The 18,567-nt window shown below is 40.9% G+C and overlaps 1 protein-coding gene across 1 annotated transcript in view; it reads left to right on the top strand.

Annotated features, from left to right (window-relative positions):
- VPS13C (vacuolar protein sorting 13 homolog C) overlaps nt 1–18,567 on the top strand; it is a 6,956,796-nt gene that overhangs the window by 495,740 nt on the left and 6,442,489 nt on the right. The window contains exon 4 of the mRNA XM_044076309.1: nt 11,023–11,118. Coding sequence (XP_043932244.1) covers nt 11,023–11,118 — 96 coding nt within the window. The remainder of the gene's footprint in view (nt 1–11,022; nt 11,119–18,567) is intronic.

Genomic DNA, 18,567 nt, shown 5'->3' with positions numbered 1-18,567 from the left:
GACATTGTATACGTTTCTACTACACATACCATGGAAAATCTGTACCTAGCAGCATTAGATCTCACTCCACCAGGACAACAGCTACTTCAACTGCCTACCTCAGAGGAGTACCTACCAAGGATATTTTGGAAGCAGCAACTTGGAGTTCTCTACATAACTTCAAGCATTACCATCTGCCTCTATACTCTAAATCCAGAGCTGGCTTCGCCACTGCAGTGCTGCAGGGCTTTATAGCCACCCCTAATGCCTTATAGAACCAGCCACCCTACCTCAGCTTTGGGATTCTACCCAAGTGTAATGACTGCAGCAGTGTAACACGAACATAGTACAGTTTTGTACCTACCATAAATGTAGATGTTCGAGTGTATACACTGCTGCAGTCCAAGTTACCCTCCCTCCTTCCCCTCTTACTGGCTGGTATGTACCTATGTCTTCTACCCTTTACTACCTATGGGGAGTATTTGCTGGTAGCTGTAAGTTGTTTGCTTTTCTTATATATGTTTTGTTAGCAATTGGAATTGCCTACCTATTTATAGGCACCTCACATCTGGGGCAAGAAACTGAAGAAAATGGCATCGGCTGCATCTTGTATACCCCTGTCGCACTGACGTCAGGGAGGAGGCGACAGCAACTGACGCCAGACCAAGACTTTGGAACTCGGGCCGATTGGGGAACCGCCTGACGGCAGGATAACCCAAGTGTAATGACTGCAGCAGTGTATACACTCGAACATCTACATTTATGGTAGGTACAAAACCTGTACCTTCATGTTTCAATGTTGCAGTCATCACATTTGGGGTTATCTGCTTGCCGTAGCCCTCAGTCGGCCTGATTAACAAAGTCTTGGGTCCTGCGTCGGTTGCTTTCCCTTCTTCCATGACGTCAGGTAGTCAGGGTTAAGACATGCAGCCGACGCCATTACATCACTCTTGCCGTGCTGTGCCTGAAGCAGAAGCAGTTCGCAAGTGCCGGTAGACAGACTCCTGAAATTTGTTTTCGAATTTCAGAATCGAAGTAGTCAACTAAAGCTAAGTACCCCGTTGGGGAAACTTTTTTTATTGCTCCTTATCGATGTCAGTAAAAGTTAATAATTGCATTTCTTGTGGAAAGCAAGTACCTCACAAATATTTGAATTCGTATTGTATTCCTTGCCTAGGGCCCGACCCCGACGCATCTTGCTGTCTGTTTTCTGCCTTATTTAATCAACGCACTATCCATCGTCTGTATATTTTTCCTTTCTAAATATTTTGGTTCTCTATTCAGTTATTCAGAAATGTCATCGGTAAACCATCCGACTACCGGCATTCTGAAAAACCGCAAAGACAGAGACAGGCCGCCTAGGTCCAAAGCTGACTACGCTTCTAAGCCAGTCGCCAGTTCGCCGGTAATCAGTGAGGTGCTTTCGCAGCCCCTGATACCCACTACTTCTGATTTGCAGGCCTCTACTGAGACCCATTCAGAGTCTGGTATGCCGCGAGATGCTTAAACTTGTGGAACCTGCGGATGTCTCTCTCTTGGATGGGTCCGGAGCCTCTGTATAGGCACCAGCTTCTGAGGGTGTATTCAGGCCTACGGACTTGCATATTAAACAGACGCCTCCTTTAAGGTCTAAATCTCGAACCATGCCTAAAACAATGATGCCCAGGCTGCATGCTCAGGCGTCTATGCCTAAAAAACAAATAAGAATGGCTGAAGATCTTACAACGCTAATCGGGGGAAGCAAACCTCCCCCTTCTATGAGACCTAGCACTGAATTTGTTTATGAATCTTCTGACCAGGATTCTGATTTTTCTGATTCTTCTGATGATCTGGATTTGCCCTTATCTACTTAAGATGATTATGATGCAGAGGACTGTATTCCCTCTGCTTCCCCTCCAGAGGATTTTTCTTTTGGTGAAACCTTACATACTCTAAGGGAGCATTTCCACTGGGAAAGCCAGGCTTTTTCTGATTCAAAAAAGAGGCTTAGGGATTTCTTACTCCTGCCTCAGCACAGGCATTTAGGTATTCCTCCTGTACTAGACATTGTTGATGTTTTTTTTGGAATCCAGTTTGGCACTTTATTCTTTGCCTCCTGCTCCCAGAAAACCTGACCGATATTAGAAGGTTCCTGATTCTCACAAGTGCCTTTTTAAAAATCCTATTGCGGATCCAGAGACTATTTCACAGGGACAGAAGGGCATTAAGGCTTCTACTGCTAAAAATCCTACCCCTTCTGATGGAGACTCCAGGGCGCTGGATAGATGGGGTAAGAAGGTTTACACTTCTGTAACCTTGGCCATTAGGGCTTTAAACTGCCAGTTTCATATGTTAAAGTATCAACAACATGTTATTGGGTTGCTTAAACATAAAATGATGATTCCTGACTGTGTGGAAAATAAAGAATTACAGGATTTAATGCATTCTGCTGAACTGGTTGGAAAACATACTTTGCAATGTGGATTTGATTCATTAGAGGCCTCTTGCAGGGCTGCAGTTAGTCTGTGCTCAGAAGGCATGCTTGGCTTAAGGAGCAATCTTTGCCTGATCATGTTAAAGCTAAATTGTTGTATGCTCTCTTAAATCAGGACTGCCTGTTTGGCAACAAGGCTGAGGAAGTTGTTAAAAAGATGGAAGATAAAGCTAAATCTATGAAAACTGTTAAAGATTTCTTACGAGTTCAGCCTCCTAGATTTAGTAGGCACTGGCCCTCTAAGAATTGGTTATTTCCAGCCCCGTTCAGGTCTTCTCAAGCCAAACCCAGACGCAGCAGAAACCCCAGCTTTCAGTCCCAGAGGACGCAAGACTAAGCAGTGGGGGGTTTCCTCACCAAAATCAGGGAGTTGTAAGACCCCCCCCCCCCTTTACTTTGTGCACAAGCACTTCCTAACTGAATGCTCCTTTAGCCGGAAAGATTGGTATGCAGGCCAAACACTGGGAACTCATTATCCAGGACAAATGGGTTTTAAATAGTGTTCCAAGGATACAGATTTCAATTCCACACCTTAACACCACCAAGCGGGTGGCCTGATCTACCCCCAAATCAGTGGGTAGAGGCCCAAAATCAAGTATTCTCTCTTAAGCATGGGGGGGCTCTTCAGTTGGTACCAAAAGAGGAAAAGGGACAAGGTTTCTATTCAAGACTTTTCCTGGTACCCAGAAAAGGCAGTACATGGCGTCCTATCCTGGACCTTTCTATTCTAAACACCTTTCTGGTAATTTCAAAATTCAAAATGCTGACTCCTCACCAGCTGCTTCCTATGCTAGGCAAGGATGCATGGTTGACAACACTAGACTTAAAAGAAGCATGCCTGCACATCCCTGTCTGGGAGTCTTGCAGAAGATACCTACACTTCAAAGCAGGCTAAATGCACTATCAGTTCTCTGCACTGCCCTTTGGCTTATCTACTGCGCCCAGGGTATTTACAAAGTGCCTGGCTCTAGTCATTGCATTTTACAGGCAAAGAAATATTCAAATTTACCCATACCTGGACGATTGTCTAATTCAGGCAGAAAGCAAGGACATTCTTTTGAATCATCTGGCCTTTGTTCAAAGGGTACTGACATGCCTGGGGTTTACAATAAATGAAAAGAAATCCCACCTGCCACCCTGTCAACAAATTATATTCCTGGGAGCAAGCTTGAGTACAACTTCCCAGATGGCTTTACTCACGCCAGAGAAACTGATTCATTTGACAACTTACTTCAAGTGGCCTCAAAAACCCAGCTATCTGCAAGGCAAATACTGCAAGCCTTTGGGTTCATGGCCTCCTGCATTCTTCTAATTCCATATGCAAGACAGCATATGAGGAAACTACAATGGTATCTCAAAGGCCTGTGATGTCAACATTCACAGGATCTAGAAGCAAGGATTCCTATCATACCTTGCCTACGCCTAGAGTTCCTTTGGTGTGCAGAGGCCTGCCACCAAAACAGGGGACTACCATTCACATTATCCCCTGCCACCCAAATCTTAACAGACTCTGACTTTGCACGGGTGGGTTCACCTGGCAGGTAAGTGCATTCAGTGCAAATGCAACCCAAGTCAAATGCACCTGCACATAAATCCAAAGGAGATGTTAGCTGTACAGAATGCTCTGACAGCCTTCAAGGACCACATTCTTCCAGGACAACTAATGGTAAAGATGGACAACACCTCTTATGTGGTAAATAAGCAGGGGGGGGGTACACATTCTTAACCCTCTGCAGACTAGCCATGGCATTGTGGAACACAGCCTTGAGCTTCCAAATGAATCTACAAGATCAGTTCCTGCTAGGAAAACTAAATACACTGGCAAGGCGGACTAAGCAGAAAACTCAAGAACCTGCACGAGTGGAAACTGGAACCAAGGATTTTCAACATGTTGACAAGCAAATGGGGGAGCCCAGATATATACCTTTTTGCCTCCCCCTAGAACCTTCACCTGGACAGATTTTGCACAAGGATTCCCCACAAGCTAGCTTGGAAAGTGGATGCTCTATCCTCCTCTACCTCTGCTCTCCAAGGTACTACTAAAGATCAGACAGGACAAGCCAAGGGTGATTTTAATTGCACCAGACTGTCCTCGCCAACACTGGTACCCACTCTTGTGCAGTGTCACGCTTGGCTCCTTGGCACCTGTTTCAGACTCCTTCCCTGTTGTCCCAGCAGGAGAACCAGATTCTGCACCCTCTGCTTCAAACACTGAACCTAGCAGCCTGGCTAACTACCTAATCTCTCCTTTACCATCCCTTAGTAAACCAGTGATGGATATCATTTTAAAGGCAAGGAGAATTAGTACTAGGAAATCTTATGCTGCAAAATGGGAAAGGTTCTGTGCCTGGAACCAATCTCAAGGGATGAGCACAGCAGCGCCCAATTTACCTCAGATTTTACAGTACTTAATTGAGATGCTTCACAAGGGCTTGTCCTTTTCCTCCATCAAAATTCACACCTCCGCCATTTCAGCTCATAACACAGAACCTCCCCTCTTCTCTCTCGCACTGCTCAAGCAGTTCCTCAGAGGTGCCAAAAATTTGAGGCCACCGAGGAGCACTCCAACTGCAGCCTGGGACCTTAACTTTGTCTTTGAGAAACTCACTCTTCCTCCTTTTGAGCCAGTTGCTAGTGCAGATTTAAAATTTCTTTCTTGGAAAACCACATTCCTTTTAGCAATCACTTCAGCAGGAAGGGTATCTGAATTACAGGCCCTTATGGCAGTGGAGCCTTTCATCATCTTTCATGCAGACAGGGTGTCCCTAAGAACCAATCCTTCCTTCATGCCCAAGGTGGTATCCAGTGTGGCTCTTAATCAGTCCATTCATTTGCCAACTTCCTTTCCTAATCCACAGAACAAAGGGAACAGATATTTTACTCCTTAGATGTGCACAGACAACTTAGGTTCTACTTGGACAGGACTAAACCTCAAAGGAAATTGAACTGCTGGTGGCATTTGCTGCAGAGAAAGAGGGGAAGGCTATTTCAAAGAAAACCATTTCTAAATGGATAGGCCATTGCATTCATATCTACTATAAGCATCATGGAAAACCTATCCCACAGGGCATCAGACCCCACTCAACCAGGGCTGCATCTACCTCTACAGCCTTTCTCAGAGGCGTACCTACCAGGGACATCCTAGAAGCTGCTACTTGTAGTTCTCTACATACTTTCACCAAGCGTTGTCATTTACCAATTTTCTCTTAAGTCCAGAGATGGTTTTGCCACTGCAGTCTTGCAGGGCCTTATAGCTGGTCCTAATGCTACTTAAATTCCTCCTCCCAACCTTAGCTTTGAGAATCTACCCAAATGTAATGACAGCAACAGTGAAATACGAAGAACATAGTACAGTCGTGTACCCTTACCATAAATGTAGATGTTAGTGTATTCACTGTTGCAGTCCTAGTTACCCTCCCTAACTTCATTTGGTATACCTCTGCTTTCCTTTACTATGCTTAAAAGCTTTTTGGTGTATTTGCTCTTTTGTTGGAGGTATATCCTTGTATATTTATATATTTAATAGCTTCCCATTAGGGAGGCACCTGAAATCTGGGGCAAGAAAAACTGATGTAATGGCGTCGATTGTATGTTTTCTACCCCTGACGTCACGAAAGTAGGGACAGCAACCAGACGCAGGACTCAAGACTTTGTTAATCAGGCTGACTGAGGGCTACTGCAAGCAGATAACCCACTGCAACAGTGAATGCACTCGAACATCTGCATTTATGGTAAGTGTACACAACTGTACATTCTTGGAGCCAGTCTCAGGGAAATGGGCACCATTGTGCCCAGCTTACCTCGTATATTAGATTATTTAACAGAAATGCTCCACAAAGGTCTATCCTTCTCTTCAATTAAGATTCATGCCTCTGCCATCTCAGCTCATTATAATACTGAGTCCACCCTTCTCTCATCCTCTGGTCAGATAGTTCCTGAGAGGAGCCAAAAATTTAAAACCCTCGCCAGGAGAGCTCCCACTCCAGCCTGGGACCTTAACTTTGTATTGGAAAAGCTCACGCTTCCACCCTTTTTACTTGCTGCTACAGCAGAGTTAAAATTCCTCTCCTGGAAAACAGCTTTACTGCTAGCCATTACTTCAGCAAGAAGAGTGTCTGATTTGCCGGCCCTTATGGCCATGGAACCCTTCATTATCTTGCATGCGGACAGGGTTTCCCTCAGCACCAACACATCATATATGCCCAAGGTGGTATCTAGTGTGGCTTTAAATCAATCCATTCATTTGCCCACTTTTTTCCCTAATCCTCAGAATAAAGGGAGAAAGGATCCTGCACTCCCTGCATGTTCACAGGCAGCTTAGGTTCTATCTGGACAGGACTAAACCTTTCAGAAAATCTTACCAGCTGCTAGTCAGCTTTGCTATGGGGCAAAGGGCAAGGCCATTTCAAAGCAAACCATTTCTAAATGAATAGCACATTGCATCCATTTCTGCTACAAACACCATGGGAAAACCTACCCCACAAGGGATCAGAACACATTCCACTAGGGCTACATCAACCTCTACAGCGTTTCTCAGGGAGTCCCTACTTAGGGACATCCTGAAAGCTGCAACTTGAAGCTCTGTACACACCTTTATCAAGCATTACCACTTGCCTGTCTTTTCTAAATCCAGAGCTGTATTTGCCACCGCAGTCTTACAGGGCCTGCTTGCCATCCTTAATGCTTCTTGACTGCTTCCTCCCATCCTCAGCTTTGGGAATCAACCCAAATGTGATGACTGCAACAGTGAAACACTAAAAACATAGTAAATTTGTGTACACTTACTAAAAATGTAGGTGTTCCAGTGTATTCACTTTTGCAGTTGTGGTTACCCTCCCTCCAGGCCCCTGACTTATCTGTACCTCTACATATCCTTTTTGTTTGGCCTTACATAGTGCTCCATAAGAACAGAGGATCCCTCCGGACTAATCCCTCCTTTTTACCCAAAGTTATTTCAGACTTGACTATTAATCAAATGATTGATCTACCAGTTTTATTTCCAAATTTTTCCAACAAAGGAGAATAATCATTACATTTGCTTGACCTACATAGACAATTGCATTTTTATCTTGCCAGGTCTAAATCATTACAAAAATGTGACCAGTTATTTCTCATTCTCAGGACCAAAATTGAAAATATCTGTCTCCAAAGTTACTTGATCTAAATGGTTGAGATATTGCATTTGCTTTATCAGAAGAATAAAGCTCTACCATCTATGGTCAAGGTGCATTCAACCAGAACATTTGCAGCATCTGTTGCCTTCCATGCAAGGGCTTTCATGGATGACATTTGTGCAGCAGCAACATGGGCCACTCCTCATAATTTTGTTGGCGTTTCAAATTCGATATGGTCTCCAGGGGAAGAGCTTCCTTTGGCTCAGTGCTACTGAGGAATATTCTTCCATAGGGCCTCCCAGGAAACAAAGTAGCTAGGGGCTCTCATCCATCAGTAAGGAATGAATGAAGATCAGATAAAGAACTTGTGTTCTTACCATAACGTTCCATCTGTGTTGTTGATCTTCATTCATTACAGCCCACCTGCCATCCCCCTCCAGAAGACTCTTGGAGGTTCGGATAAGGTCCTAGCCTATGATAGGGAAGTTGCTCAGGTAAAGACTCCACTTTCTTCCTTATGGGCAAACTCAATCTGAGGTAATGTTATAGAGGAGCACTATGGGTAGAGTTTTTTTGGCTGGTGTGATTTTGTTATACCGGCTGACTCTGTTCCGAGGCCAAAGCCGACAGCCATCAGTAATGAATGAATGAAGATCAACAACACAGATGGAACATTATGGTAAGAATATAACTTTTTTCTTGATATTGAGAACTGCATTTGTGGGATGTATTCTTGGCTGTGCCTGTTGCCACCTTGCAATTCCTGGAGTTTTATGGGCATGCCTAGCAGATCAGAGAGCTGCATAGCTATTAAAATTAATTTTCCTGGCAGTAGTATCCTTAGGGGCAGTTTTGCTTGGACTAATGCTGTCAGGCATGTGGCAGTGGAAATGTCTGTCTTTGAGACTATTATCTAAAACTCGCATGTTTTGTTATCTATTGATGGTGCAAAAGTCTGCAAAAATGTGGCGGGTAACCGAGGTGAGAGCATTTCAAGGAGTTGCCTGCTCAAGGAAATCCTTCATTAAAAAGGCTTGATCATAGGAGGGATTATCTAGTGTCAGCTGTTCTAAAGTATGACAGCTGATTTTTGTTGTGGGATGTGCATAAGTATTAGCCCCCCCCCCCCACCCCCAGTGCCTCAAGGTTAGCTTTGCTTTATAAACATTTAGAAAAGAAAACATTTAGGGGTAATTAACAATTAGGATTAACTTGAATGCATCACACTGCTGACAGATGAAGGAAATGCATAATTTATAACATATTTTACTAAATGAAAATTTTCATGGAAAAAAAGCCATGTGCTGCTCCTTTTTGGCAGTCTCTGCAAATTAACTCCACTTTTGGGAAATTTAAGGAAAATGGGTTTCAGAAAGTCATCAGGAAACACGTATATAATCAGGTTTTAACAATATGAATTCTAACAAAACTCCTTGTGAGGTGCTGGGTTTCTGAGGTTAAATTAGAATGAAACTGAGTTAAGTAAGACAGTCTTTTAATTATGTGACAACATAAGTCTCTAACAATTTATTCATAGTACTTGAAATCGCTAGCCAGGAAATGTCGTTTACAGCCAATTTCAGTAAATTTGGTTTAAAACCAGTCACGAAAAAAGCTTTGTTAGAGTAAAATAGTTATTCTAGTCAGAAAAGAGGCTGCTAGCCTAGTGGGGCTAACCCGGTTAACAAAAGCAAAGTGAAATCTGCGCTCTCATGCAGTTTGCTGTGCCACCACATATGGCCAGGTACCATTGGCTGATGAGTCTTAGTATCATAGGCGGTTACTAGGCTAATGGCCCTGGGCCCTTACAAGCCTAGCCAAGAGTTTATCACCAAAAATAAACCTCAGTCAGCACCTGTTGCCCCTGTCAGTAAGAGACACAGGTGGAACACTTGGGATGAATTTGTGTTTTTCCCATCCACTCATCAATGTTGTGCTTTAAGAGGGTCAGCGAGGTGCTCTATTTGACGTGTATGGAAAGTCTGTTCCAGAGATGGGGCAGCCTCTGGGAGACAAACCTATCTCCAGCAGGTTTTGTTAATGTCACATATTAGGTTCAGGCCTATTGAGTGGGTAGTGCGCGAGTAGTTAGACTTACAGATGTGGAGCATGTCTAGTAGGGCAGGGTCTAAGAATGCCTTGTAGGCAAGATGCAGATCACCCCTGAGCAAATCTGTACGATACTGAGTAGAGTGGTAGTGATTTGAGCATGCCTACGTAGGACAGGTGTTGGAGGCCATGCATTCTCTTTGTGAGGTATCAGTGGCCTTACCAGTTGGTGCAAATGTTTGGAGAGGTACATCCCAAACTGGGCATTATACTTAGTTATTGGTCTAATGAAGGAGTATAGAGAGGTAGTAATCTTTTTTTCTGGATGCAATCCCTTTACCTATGAGATGAACCAAGTAAAAGGCTTTTCTGACCACTGCTGCTAATTAATGGTCGAATGTGAGGTTATCAACCTGAGTGCCCAGGTCTTTCACCACAGGTTGTGTGCTTAAGAGGTTGCCGTTGATGTGGTTATCAGTAGGGGTCAGTTTTTTGTCGAATGGTATGATTTTGCATTTTTTGCATGTAGCTTGAGGCCATGACTTTGGCACCAGTCCTTAGTTGCTGTGAGACCCTGTTGTATGTTAACATCATTTGGGGAGTCAATGACCGTGCCCAACTTGGTAGTCTGCAGACTTGGTCAGCCACAGGGCTTTTGCCTTTGCCTGTACCTTTGAGAAATAGATGCCAAACAATAGGAGTCCCAGGACAGATCCCTGGGGAACTCCACTAGTGACAGGTCTGCTGTTGGAGGTGGAGGTGCCTATTTTTGACATTGAGGGTCTTGTTGGTGAGCCAGTTGGCCACCCACCTGATGAGATAGGGATTCACACCAAGTTGTGTTGGCTTTTTGATGATGCCTGAGTGGGGGATTGTGTCAAAGGCCTTGGCCAAGTCAAGGTAACTTGTATATACTTCACTATACCTCATCCAGGGCCTTGGTGGCAGTCTCAATGAAGTCAACTAGGTTCAACAGGCAAGATCTGCCCTTGAATAATCGGAACTGGGTGGGGTCATGTGCTTGGAGATTGCCTATGTCCTTGCTTGAGATCCATAATGCGCTCCATGGCTTTACAGATCAGACTTATTGAACTGGTCCCTCTGTATTTGCACTGCAGAATTCTGTAAGGCACTTATACACTTGGATGACTGTTGCAGGAACTAATTGAATTATATAACTTTGTGAAGTAACATCTGGAAATGTATCATTGCAACTTCAGTAGTTTTAGAATTGAGATTTGTTGAGGTGTCTGCCTGTTCATTTGCTTCAGATGCCGGAAGTGATTCTCCAGTGTTGTACACTTGATTTTTTCATATTTTCAAAAGTTATTGAAAGTTGAGTGTAACAGTGTCTTCTGAGATCTTCTCAAATGTTGTTTAACACTCTCCTCTTTTATTAATCATTAGATAAACTTTCGTTAAAGATTCCATGGAAGAACCTGTACAATGAGGCTGTGGTGGCAACCTTAGATGGCTTGTATCTTGTGATTGTCCCTGGAGCAAGTAAGTTAGTTTCCAAAGCTGATTATTACAAGTGCATGTGTTATGGTTATATATGGAAGTAATAACATTGGCAAATGTGCAAGTTAAACACTAGCTTCAGGTTCTGAGGTTGGAGTAGACATGAATTTTAATAGAAAAACAGATTTACTTGGGAATCTGTATTGCACTCTGTTCATAGCCAGTGTTACACAAGGCTAATGTTTCAGCTGTGGCATGAATGAAACTGCCCATAATTCTCATCTCGTATGGGAAACCTCACATTTTAAGTGATCATTAACCGTAATTAAATAATTTTATAAACTTCAAGTAATTATTTACATTTCCATAAAGTGGACAACTCCTCTTCTCAGTTGTAATGGCTAACTGCAGACATAAATACTGGAACAGGATGCTTCTAAAATTTACAAGATTCTCTGGGTCTACAACTAGTTAGCCCTTGTGAAGCAGTTTGTAGGTAGTCTGTATGTTATGGCAGCCTTAGGACAAACTAAACCCCAAAGATGCTCTTTAGATTGTTCTGGTTACGTGAGCTAGCTTTACTCCAGACCTGTAACATGATCGAGGGACAAACTTCTGACATAAAACCAGAGAGCCAGAGTTCAGTTAACATCTGCAGTGCTAAAACAACTGGGGGCCAAAAGGTTAGCAGTGAGTGTCTGTTGCCAGGTTGTTCATCTTGCCGGGAGTGAAACAACTTACTGCTTTGCCGGTACCTGTGGGAGTGTGAATGTCAGGAGCACTTATTGGATTAGTGTGGGTACATGCTGCAAGGACTTGTTTAAATGCCTGCAGATGCATTCATGGTACCTCTGTCCAGCAGCAGTAGATAAGGGAGATCCTGAACCCACCCCTTGGGGTGGGATTTAAAGAATGACCTCACAAAAATGTGTCCATTACTGATGCCTTAACAAAATCTCCAGTGGGAAACTGAATAGACCTATTGGCTGTCATACTGATTACAGTACAAGTGGGCCATAGGGTTGCAACTATGATCCCAGGGATAAAGGAAGTGGCATTTGTAGTAAAGAGAAATGAGTGAGTCTGACCCTCATCCTGATTAAAGTAAAAGTGGTCTACAGGGCTTTCACCTTAGTCAAAGGGCAAATGAGTTGGCACTTGTAGTAAGGAGGCAAGAATAAGGTCTGTTGAATGGAAGGAAGGATGATTTAGGATGGGTATGTTGGGGTACCAGAGGTGGCTAGCTGAGTTGTGCATTTGAGAACCGAGATTTATTTTGTACATTTGTTTACCGGTAAGGTCCAACTGGACAGAGCTGTCAGTTTTCAACAGAGACTTTGGGAGAAAAACTCCAGAACAATTGTTACCATACTATACACAAGACATTTACATGAGCCATTGTAGTTTACACATTCACTTATAAAAAGTATAGCAGATAGTAACATGATTGCATAAGATCTTTACATAAACATAGAGGTTTAGGCATACAATTAAAAGTATAGCGGGTAGTAACATATGGCTGTTCATACAGTGTGTTTAGTAGAGATAATCTTTAAGATGTATGAAAGATAAGACCAGGAAGGAAAACTAAAAAAATAATATAGACAAGTTCATATGAGGTGCATTGACATTTTAAGGGAAAGCTTTTTAACTTAGTCTATGGGAGAGTTAGTGGGTATACATAGACAGTGGGGAGTAGGTGGCAGTGAGTTGGTAAGTAACGTGTGATAATATATGGTGCATCTGTGGGAGTTTTAAAGAGGTTGGATAGTGGGTAGGGGAAAGGTGTTAGAATATGTCAGCCAGGTGCTAGGCAGTTACAAGTAGCACCATATATATGCACGCTATGTAACGCCTAGCACCTGGCTGACATATTCTAACACCTTTCCCCTACCCACTATCCAACCTCTTTAAAACTCCCACAGATGCACCATATATTATCACACGTTACTTACCAACTCACTGCCACCTACTCCCCACTGTCTATGTATACCCACTAACTCTCCCATAGACTAAGTTAAAAAGCTTTCCCTTAAAATGTCAATGCACCTCATATGAACTTGTCTATATTATTTTTTTAGTTTTCCTTCCTGGTCTTATCTTTCATACATCTTAAAGATTATCTCTACTAAACACACTGTATGAACAGCCATATGTTACTACCCGCTATGCTTTTAATTGTATGCCTAAACCTCTATGTTTATGTAAAGATCTTATGCAATCATGTTACTATCTGCTATACTTTTTATAAGTGAATGTGTAAACTACAATGGCTCATGTAAATGTCTTGGGAGTTTTAAAGAGAGGGTTGGATAGTGGGTAGGGGAAAAGAGTTAGAATTGGTCAGCCAGCTGCTAGACAGTTGCATGTCCAAGAGTTTAAGTGTGAAATAAGCTGTTTTTTGAAGAGGGTTTTGTTAGGTTGTAACCTGATTTGTAATGGTAGGAAGTTTCAAGTCTTGGCAATGTTGCTAGAATACAGGGAGTCATCAGAGCTGTAATGGCTTTTGGAGATTGCGATTAGTGCCTTGTTAGTGGATCTAAGTTCTCATTTATTGGATTATTATTGGATTGGTTATTGAGATGCTTGGTTTCTATAAACTTTGGATTAATAATGAGAATGGCATGCCTCACAAGTGCACTGTAAATTAACACACCTCTGTTGGCTACAGAAGTTAATATTCTATTGTAAGACTTATCCACCAGTGGATAAGGGGCAACACTGTAATTTTTGAAAGTCTGAGATGAGATTTATTTGTTACCTTTTTAAGTAGGTCATTTTGCATTTCAGATGGCACTTGGCACTGTGTGTGTAGGGTAGTAGCAGGGTATGCAGCATGAGTTTTACAATCAAAAGGCCACAATTGAATTAATTAGAAGTTTAACTTGAGAAGTTCAGTGCAAGGATGTTCCTGATACAGTTTTTGCATTTATTTCATTTCCAAATGTTAAAAGTAACTTTGTCATAGGTATAGGGATCATTGGGTCTGTACACTGTCTGGACAGTTTAAAAGTGAATTCAGATGCAGAATGTTTAGACTTGCCCCCCCCCCAGCAGTCTAAGTCTTTGCAAATCCAAATGCATTCTCCTCTGCCAACTGAAAAAACATGTCCTAAAGTGATGCTGTTTATAAGTTTAGTAGGCTGTGGACATGTGGAAGATGAGGCCTCCATTAGTTTGCAGTATGTCACTGTACAAGTTTTTCTTTTTAACACCTTTTTAACTTATTAAAGACCTGGGCAAACATACATTAATATAGCAATAACCCACACCTGGGTGTGGGTAATGCTGGATTTACCCACGGTTGGCGTGGTTTGGTCCAGAGGGCGAAGCCCGAGGGACCAAACAAAGCCACCCGTGGGTAAATACTGCATTACCCACACCCAAAAGTGGGTTATTGCTATTATACAATGACATTATTTAAGAAAAGAAACTATTACTTTTCTTAAATAACGGCATAGTATAATGCCTGTTTACTGCTCTTCCGCAAATGTCTGGCATCCGCGGCAGTTCTGATGTACTGCACGCCTGCGCAGTACATCAGAGCTGTGGGCAAAAGCAACGGAGAAAGCAAGATCTCCGTTGCTTTTTTTTTTTTTTTTACTGTTTTCGCTATGTTAAATGGGTTTAACATAGCGAGACAGTTTTAAAATAAGCAACGGAGATGTCCTTTGCTTATTTTAAAACTGTCTCACTATGTTAAACCCATTTAACATAGCGAAACAGTAAAAAAAGCAATGGAGATCTTGCTTTCTCCGTTGCTTTTTTTTTAAAACCTGTCTCGCTATGTTAAATGGGTTTAGCATAGCGAGACAGCTTTAAAATAAGCAACGGAGATCTCCGTTGCTTATTTTAAAGCTGTCTCGCTATGTTAAACCCATTTAACATAGCGAGACAGTGTTTTAAAAATAGAGTTATACTAACGGAAAAAAGTCCGGGCGACCGGACCTTTTTCCATTAGTATAACTCTATTTACAATGTGCACGCTGGCCAATCAGCGTGCACGTTTTGGGGGGGGGGTCATGGTATAATATAAAATGGTGCTAACCTGTTTACATTTATATGTTCAGGAGACAAACTGGATACTGGTAACAAACTAAGTTCATAAAGAAAAATCCAACGTGTCACAGAAGACTAAAAACACAAGCAGTTTATTGAAGTAAACGTAAAGCGCTTTTCGTCGCTCAAAATTTGAGCAACTTCTTCAGACGTTAAAACTTAATTAAATTAACTGTTTATATATACACTCACGTCACTGTCATTAGTTTCCAATTAGCAATTTAAAACAACAGTATAGTAAAAATTGCTGAGGCTTACATCCACAACTTAAAGCAGCCATAGAATAAATGTAAATCTTGTGTCTGTATAAATATATACTGTTAAAAACGAAATGTATATAGATGTATATAAACGTATAAAGTTATAAAAACACATAATTAAATTTATCATTCCACAAACTTGTTTTATATTATTTTATACAAGTCTAAAAAAGGAAAAAGGCGGAATGATTGTTGTGTATGTTAAAATATATATCCAGCCTAGAAGTATATAGAAACCAATGTTAAAGAAGTATGAAATACTATAATACATGTATGCAAAATGTGTAGTATGAATAAAAATAATAAACATTTCTTACTAATCTCGAAGTAGAAAAACATAAACAACAAGTCAGCTATTTGTAAAGAAAATATCTATATGTATGTGTATATAAATATGTCAAATAATTATTATTGTAAAGTATGTGTGAACAAATAAAATATTAAAAAGTTGAATTTATGTTCTACATGTATACAAAGATGTCATATGAAAATATATATGGAAATATGAACTATATATTCCATATATATACGTGTATATTTTATATTCTATTTATTTTATCATGTTTCTCAAGTAAAAAAATATAAATATACAATATGTGAAATATATAATTTACTCATTGAGGAAACCTGATAGATAATCAATTAGTACAAGGTCTAGTTTTAAGTAATAATAATACAAGTACAAATGAAAACTAGAAAAAACATAAAAAATGTATAAGTAAATATATTGTATGATCGTTTGCATACAAGAAAGAACTTTAATAACAGTAGTAATATGTTAAACAATTAAAATAGAAGTCTAAAGGGTAACTGTATTTATATTTATTTCATTGTTGTTTTTATTGTTATTACCTATTACCTATTTAGACTCCTTAATTTTAGTAAGCAACTAATATTGCAACATTTATATGTTCATTTTTAGAATTATCCTCAGTCCAACATTTCATCAATTGCTCAATTTCTGCCTTCTGTTAAACAGTCACCCCCTCCTTCAGAACATAATCTTCCATCTATTGTTCCCACAATTTTCATTTGATTGTGTAATTTGCTCCTTCCCTTTACTAAAGATCTCACTTCCAATGTTTATCTCTGTTACTATCTTTAGTACCTGAAATACAGTTGGTTTAGACTTTAATTTCCTTTTTCTAGTAATTACTTTTTTGGCAGCCACAAGAATTAAACTTAACAAGGCCTTACTATGTCTAGGTAATTCAGATCCTGTGTCCTAGCTCAAAAAATAATTTCCTTAGTTACACCCATTTGTTCATCCAGTATTTCTGACAGCATACTCTGTAGGAAATGTTTTAGGGCTTTTTGTTTTAAATCTGACAGCTCATTCCACTCCCAAAAACATATGTTTCCAGTTACCTCTTCTCCATCACACATTCAGCATTTGCCATCTACCTGATGAAAAAATTCTTTGGAGTATTTTGGGGTATATAAATACCTATGCCAACATTTCCAAGCCAAAAATCTAAATTTTCTAGATTTTGTTGCATACTTGTGAGCCATACATATGTCGTCCTATTGTTGCATATTTGTGAGCCATACATATGTCGTCCTATTGTTGCATACTTGTGAGCCATACATATGTCGTCCTATTGTTGCGTACTTGTGAGCCATGCATATGTCGTCCTATTGTTGCATACTTGTGAGCCATGCATAGGTCGTCCTATTGTTGCATACTTGAGCCATGCATATGTCGTCCTATTGTTGCATACTTGTGAGCCATACACATGTCGTCCTATTGTTGCATACTTGTGAGCCATACATATGTCGTCCTGTTGTTGCATACTTGTGAGCCATACATATGTCGTCCTATTGTTGCATACTTGTGAGCCATACATATGTCGTCCTATTGTTCCCTCGTATATTGCTTATCCCATCTTTTCCTAATCTTTTCTAACCTCTTCTATTGATTGTAATAGTTATTGTGCAGTATTTTGTATGCCCTACCCAATTATCCCTTTTTTAATAGCTTCTGTTCTAGATTAAACTGAAAACTGTACTAGAGCAGGTCTTTAACTTAAGATTCCCTTATCCCTTTCTCTTTGCCTGCAGTCTGTCAATCCTGATGGGGAAGGCAGTCTCCAGCCTGCAGTCTGTCAATCCTGATGGGGAAGGCAGTCTCCAGCCTGCAGTCCAAATGCCTGCTTGATCACATCCCATTCTGTTGCCTTTCCCTCTCTAGGTATGCACTACCAATACTTGTTCCTTTGCCAATTTTCTCCAGTAAATTCCAGCTCCTCTTTGCCTAGTCTCTGTACCTCTAATTGCAGTCACCCCCACCCCGGGGGGGGGGGGTCTCTCTTCTCCATTCCAATGTTGACCTAGTTCTTACAATACTTTCTGCTACTTTCTGAATGTAGTATTCTGTGTGGCTGTTCTCCTTATGGGTCTGCATCCAAAATCCCTCACTCTCCTTATTTCTTGAATCCCTCCACCATTTTATCATTCCTTTCCACTTAGAATTATATTTTTCTGCTTTTGTTGTGTATGAGCCTTAATTACATAGTTATAAAATACTGCTTCAAATCAGGTAATCATAAACCATCTTGTTCTGTTGGAAAGATCAGCATATGCCACTTGTGTCTTGCCCCCTTCCCTTCCCAGATAACTTCCTTCAACTCTTTATTGAAGTGATTAGCCAACATTTTTAAATCTATTTTTGCACTAAAGCATGCAGTGCATAAACTCCCATGAGGACATGTTTTGATCATTGTCTTCATATATACAATTCACTATAAACTTTGCATTTTTCCTTGCTCTGTCAATGAAGAAAGTCTGGGAGTTTAACCTCGGTGATATAAGCAAAGCATCTGTTGCTTCAGTAAACTTCAGTGGGCGAACTGTGATGCATGTGCATAGGTGACCATTTGAAGTCCATGGTGTAGCTCATGTTCACTATTATGTCACAACTGATAAAGGTCATTTTTTGGTCCATGTTTTAATAAAAAGTTTACAAAGCTTTTTGTTTAAAAAAAAAAAGGAAAGGCATGTTGGAAAATACACTGCAGCACTTGATTCGAGTGCTCAACGTATATAGAAACATTAGCAAATCACTTTATCTATAACTTTTTTGGTTGTTAAAGCTATGCCTGACCCATACATAAAACTAAAGGGAGAAAAAACATTGACTGTTTGCATCTTAGTATGTGATGTTTGCTCTGAG

The sequence above is a fragment of the Protopterus annectens genome, chromosome 7.part0 (assembly GCF_019279795.1).
Source record: "Protopterus annectens isolate FY-2018-M chromosome 7.part0, PAN1.0, whole genome shotgun sequence".
NCBI classification, from domain to species: domain Eukaryota; kingdom Metazoa; phylum Chordata; order Ceratodontiformes; family Protopteridae; genus Protopterus; species Protopterus annectens.
This window is presented reverse-complemented; position numbering and strand designations above follow the sequence as displayed.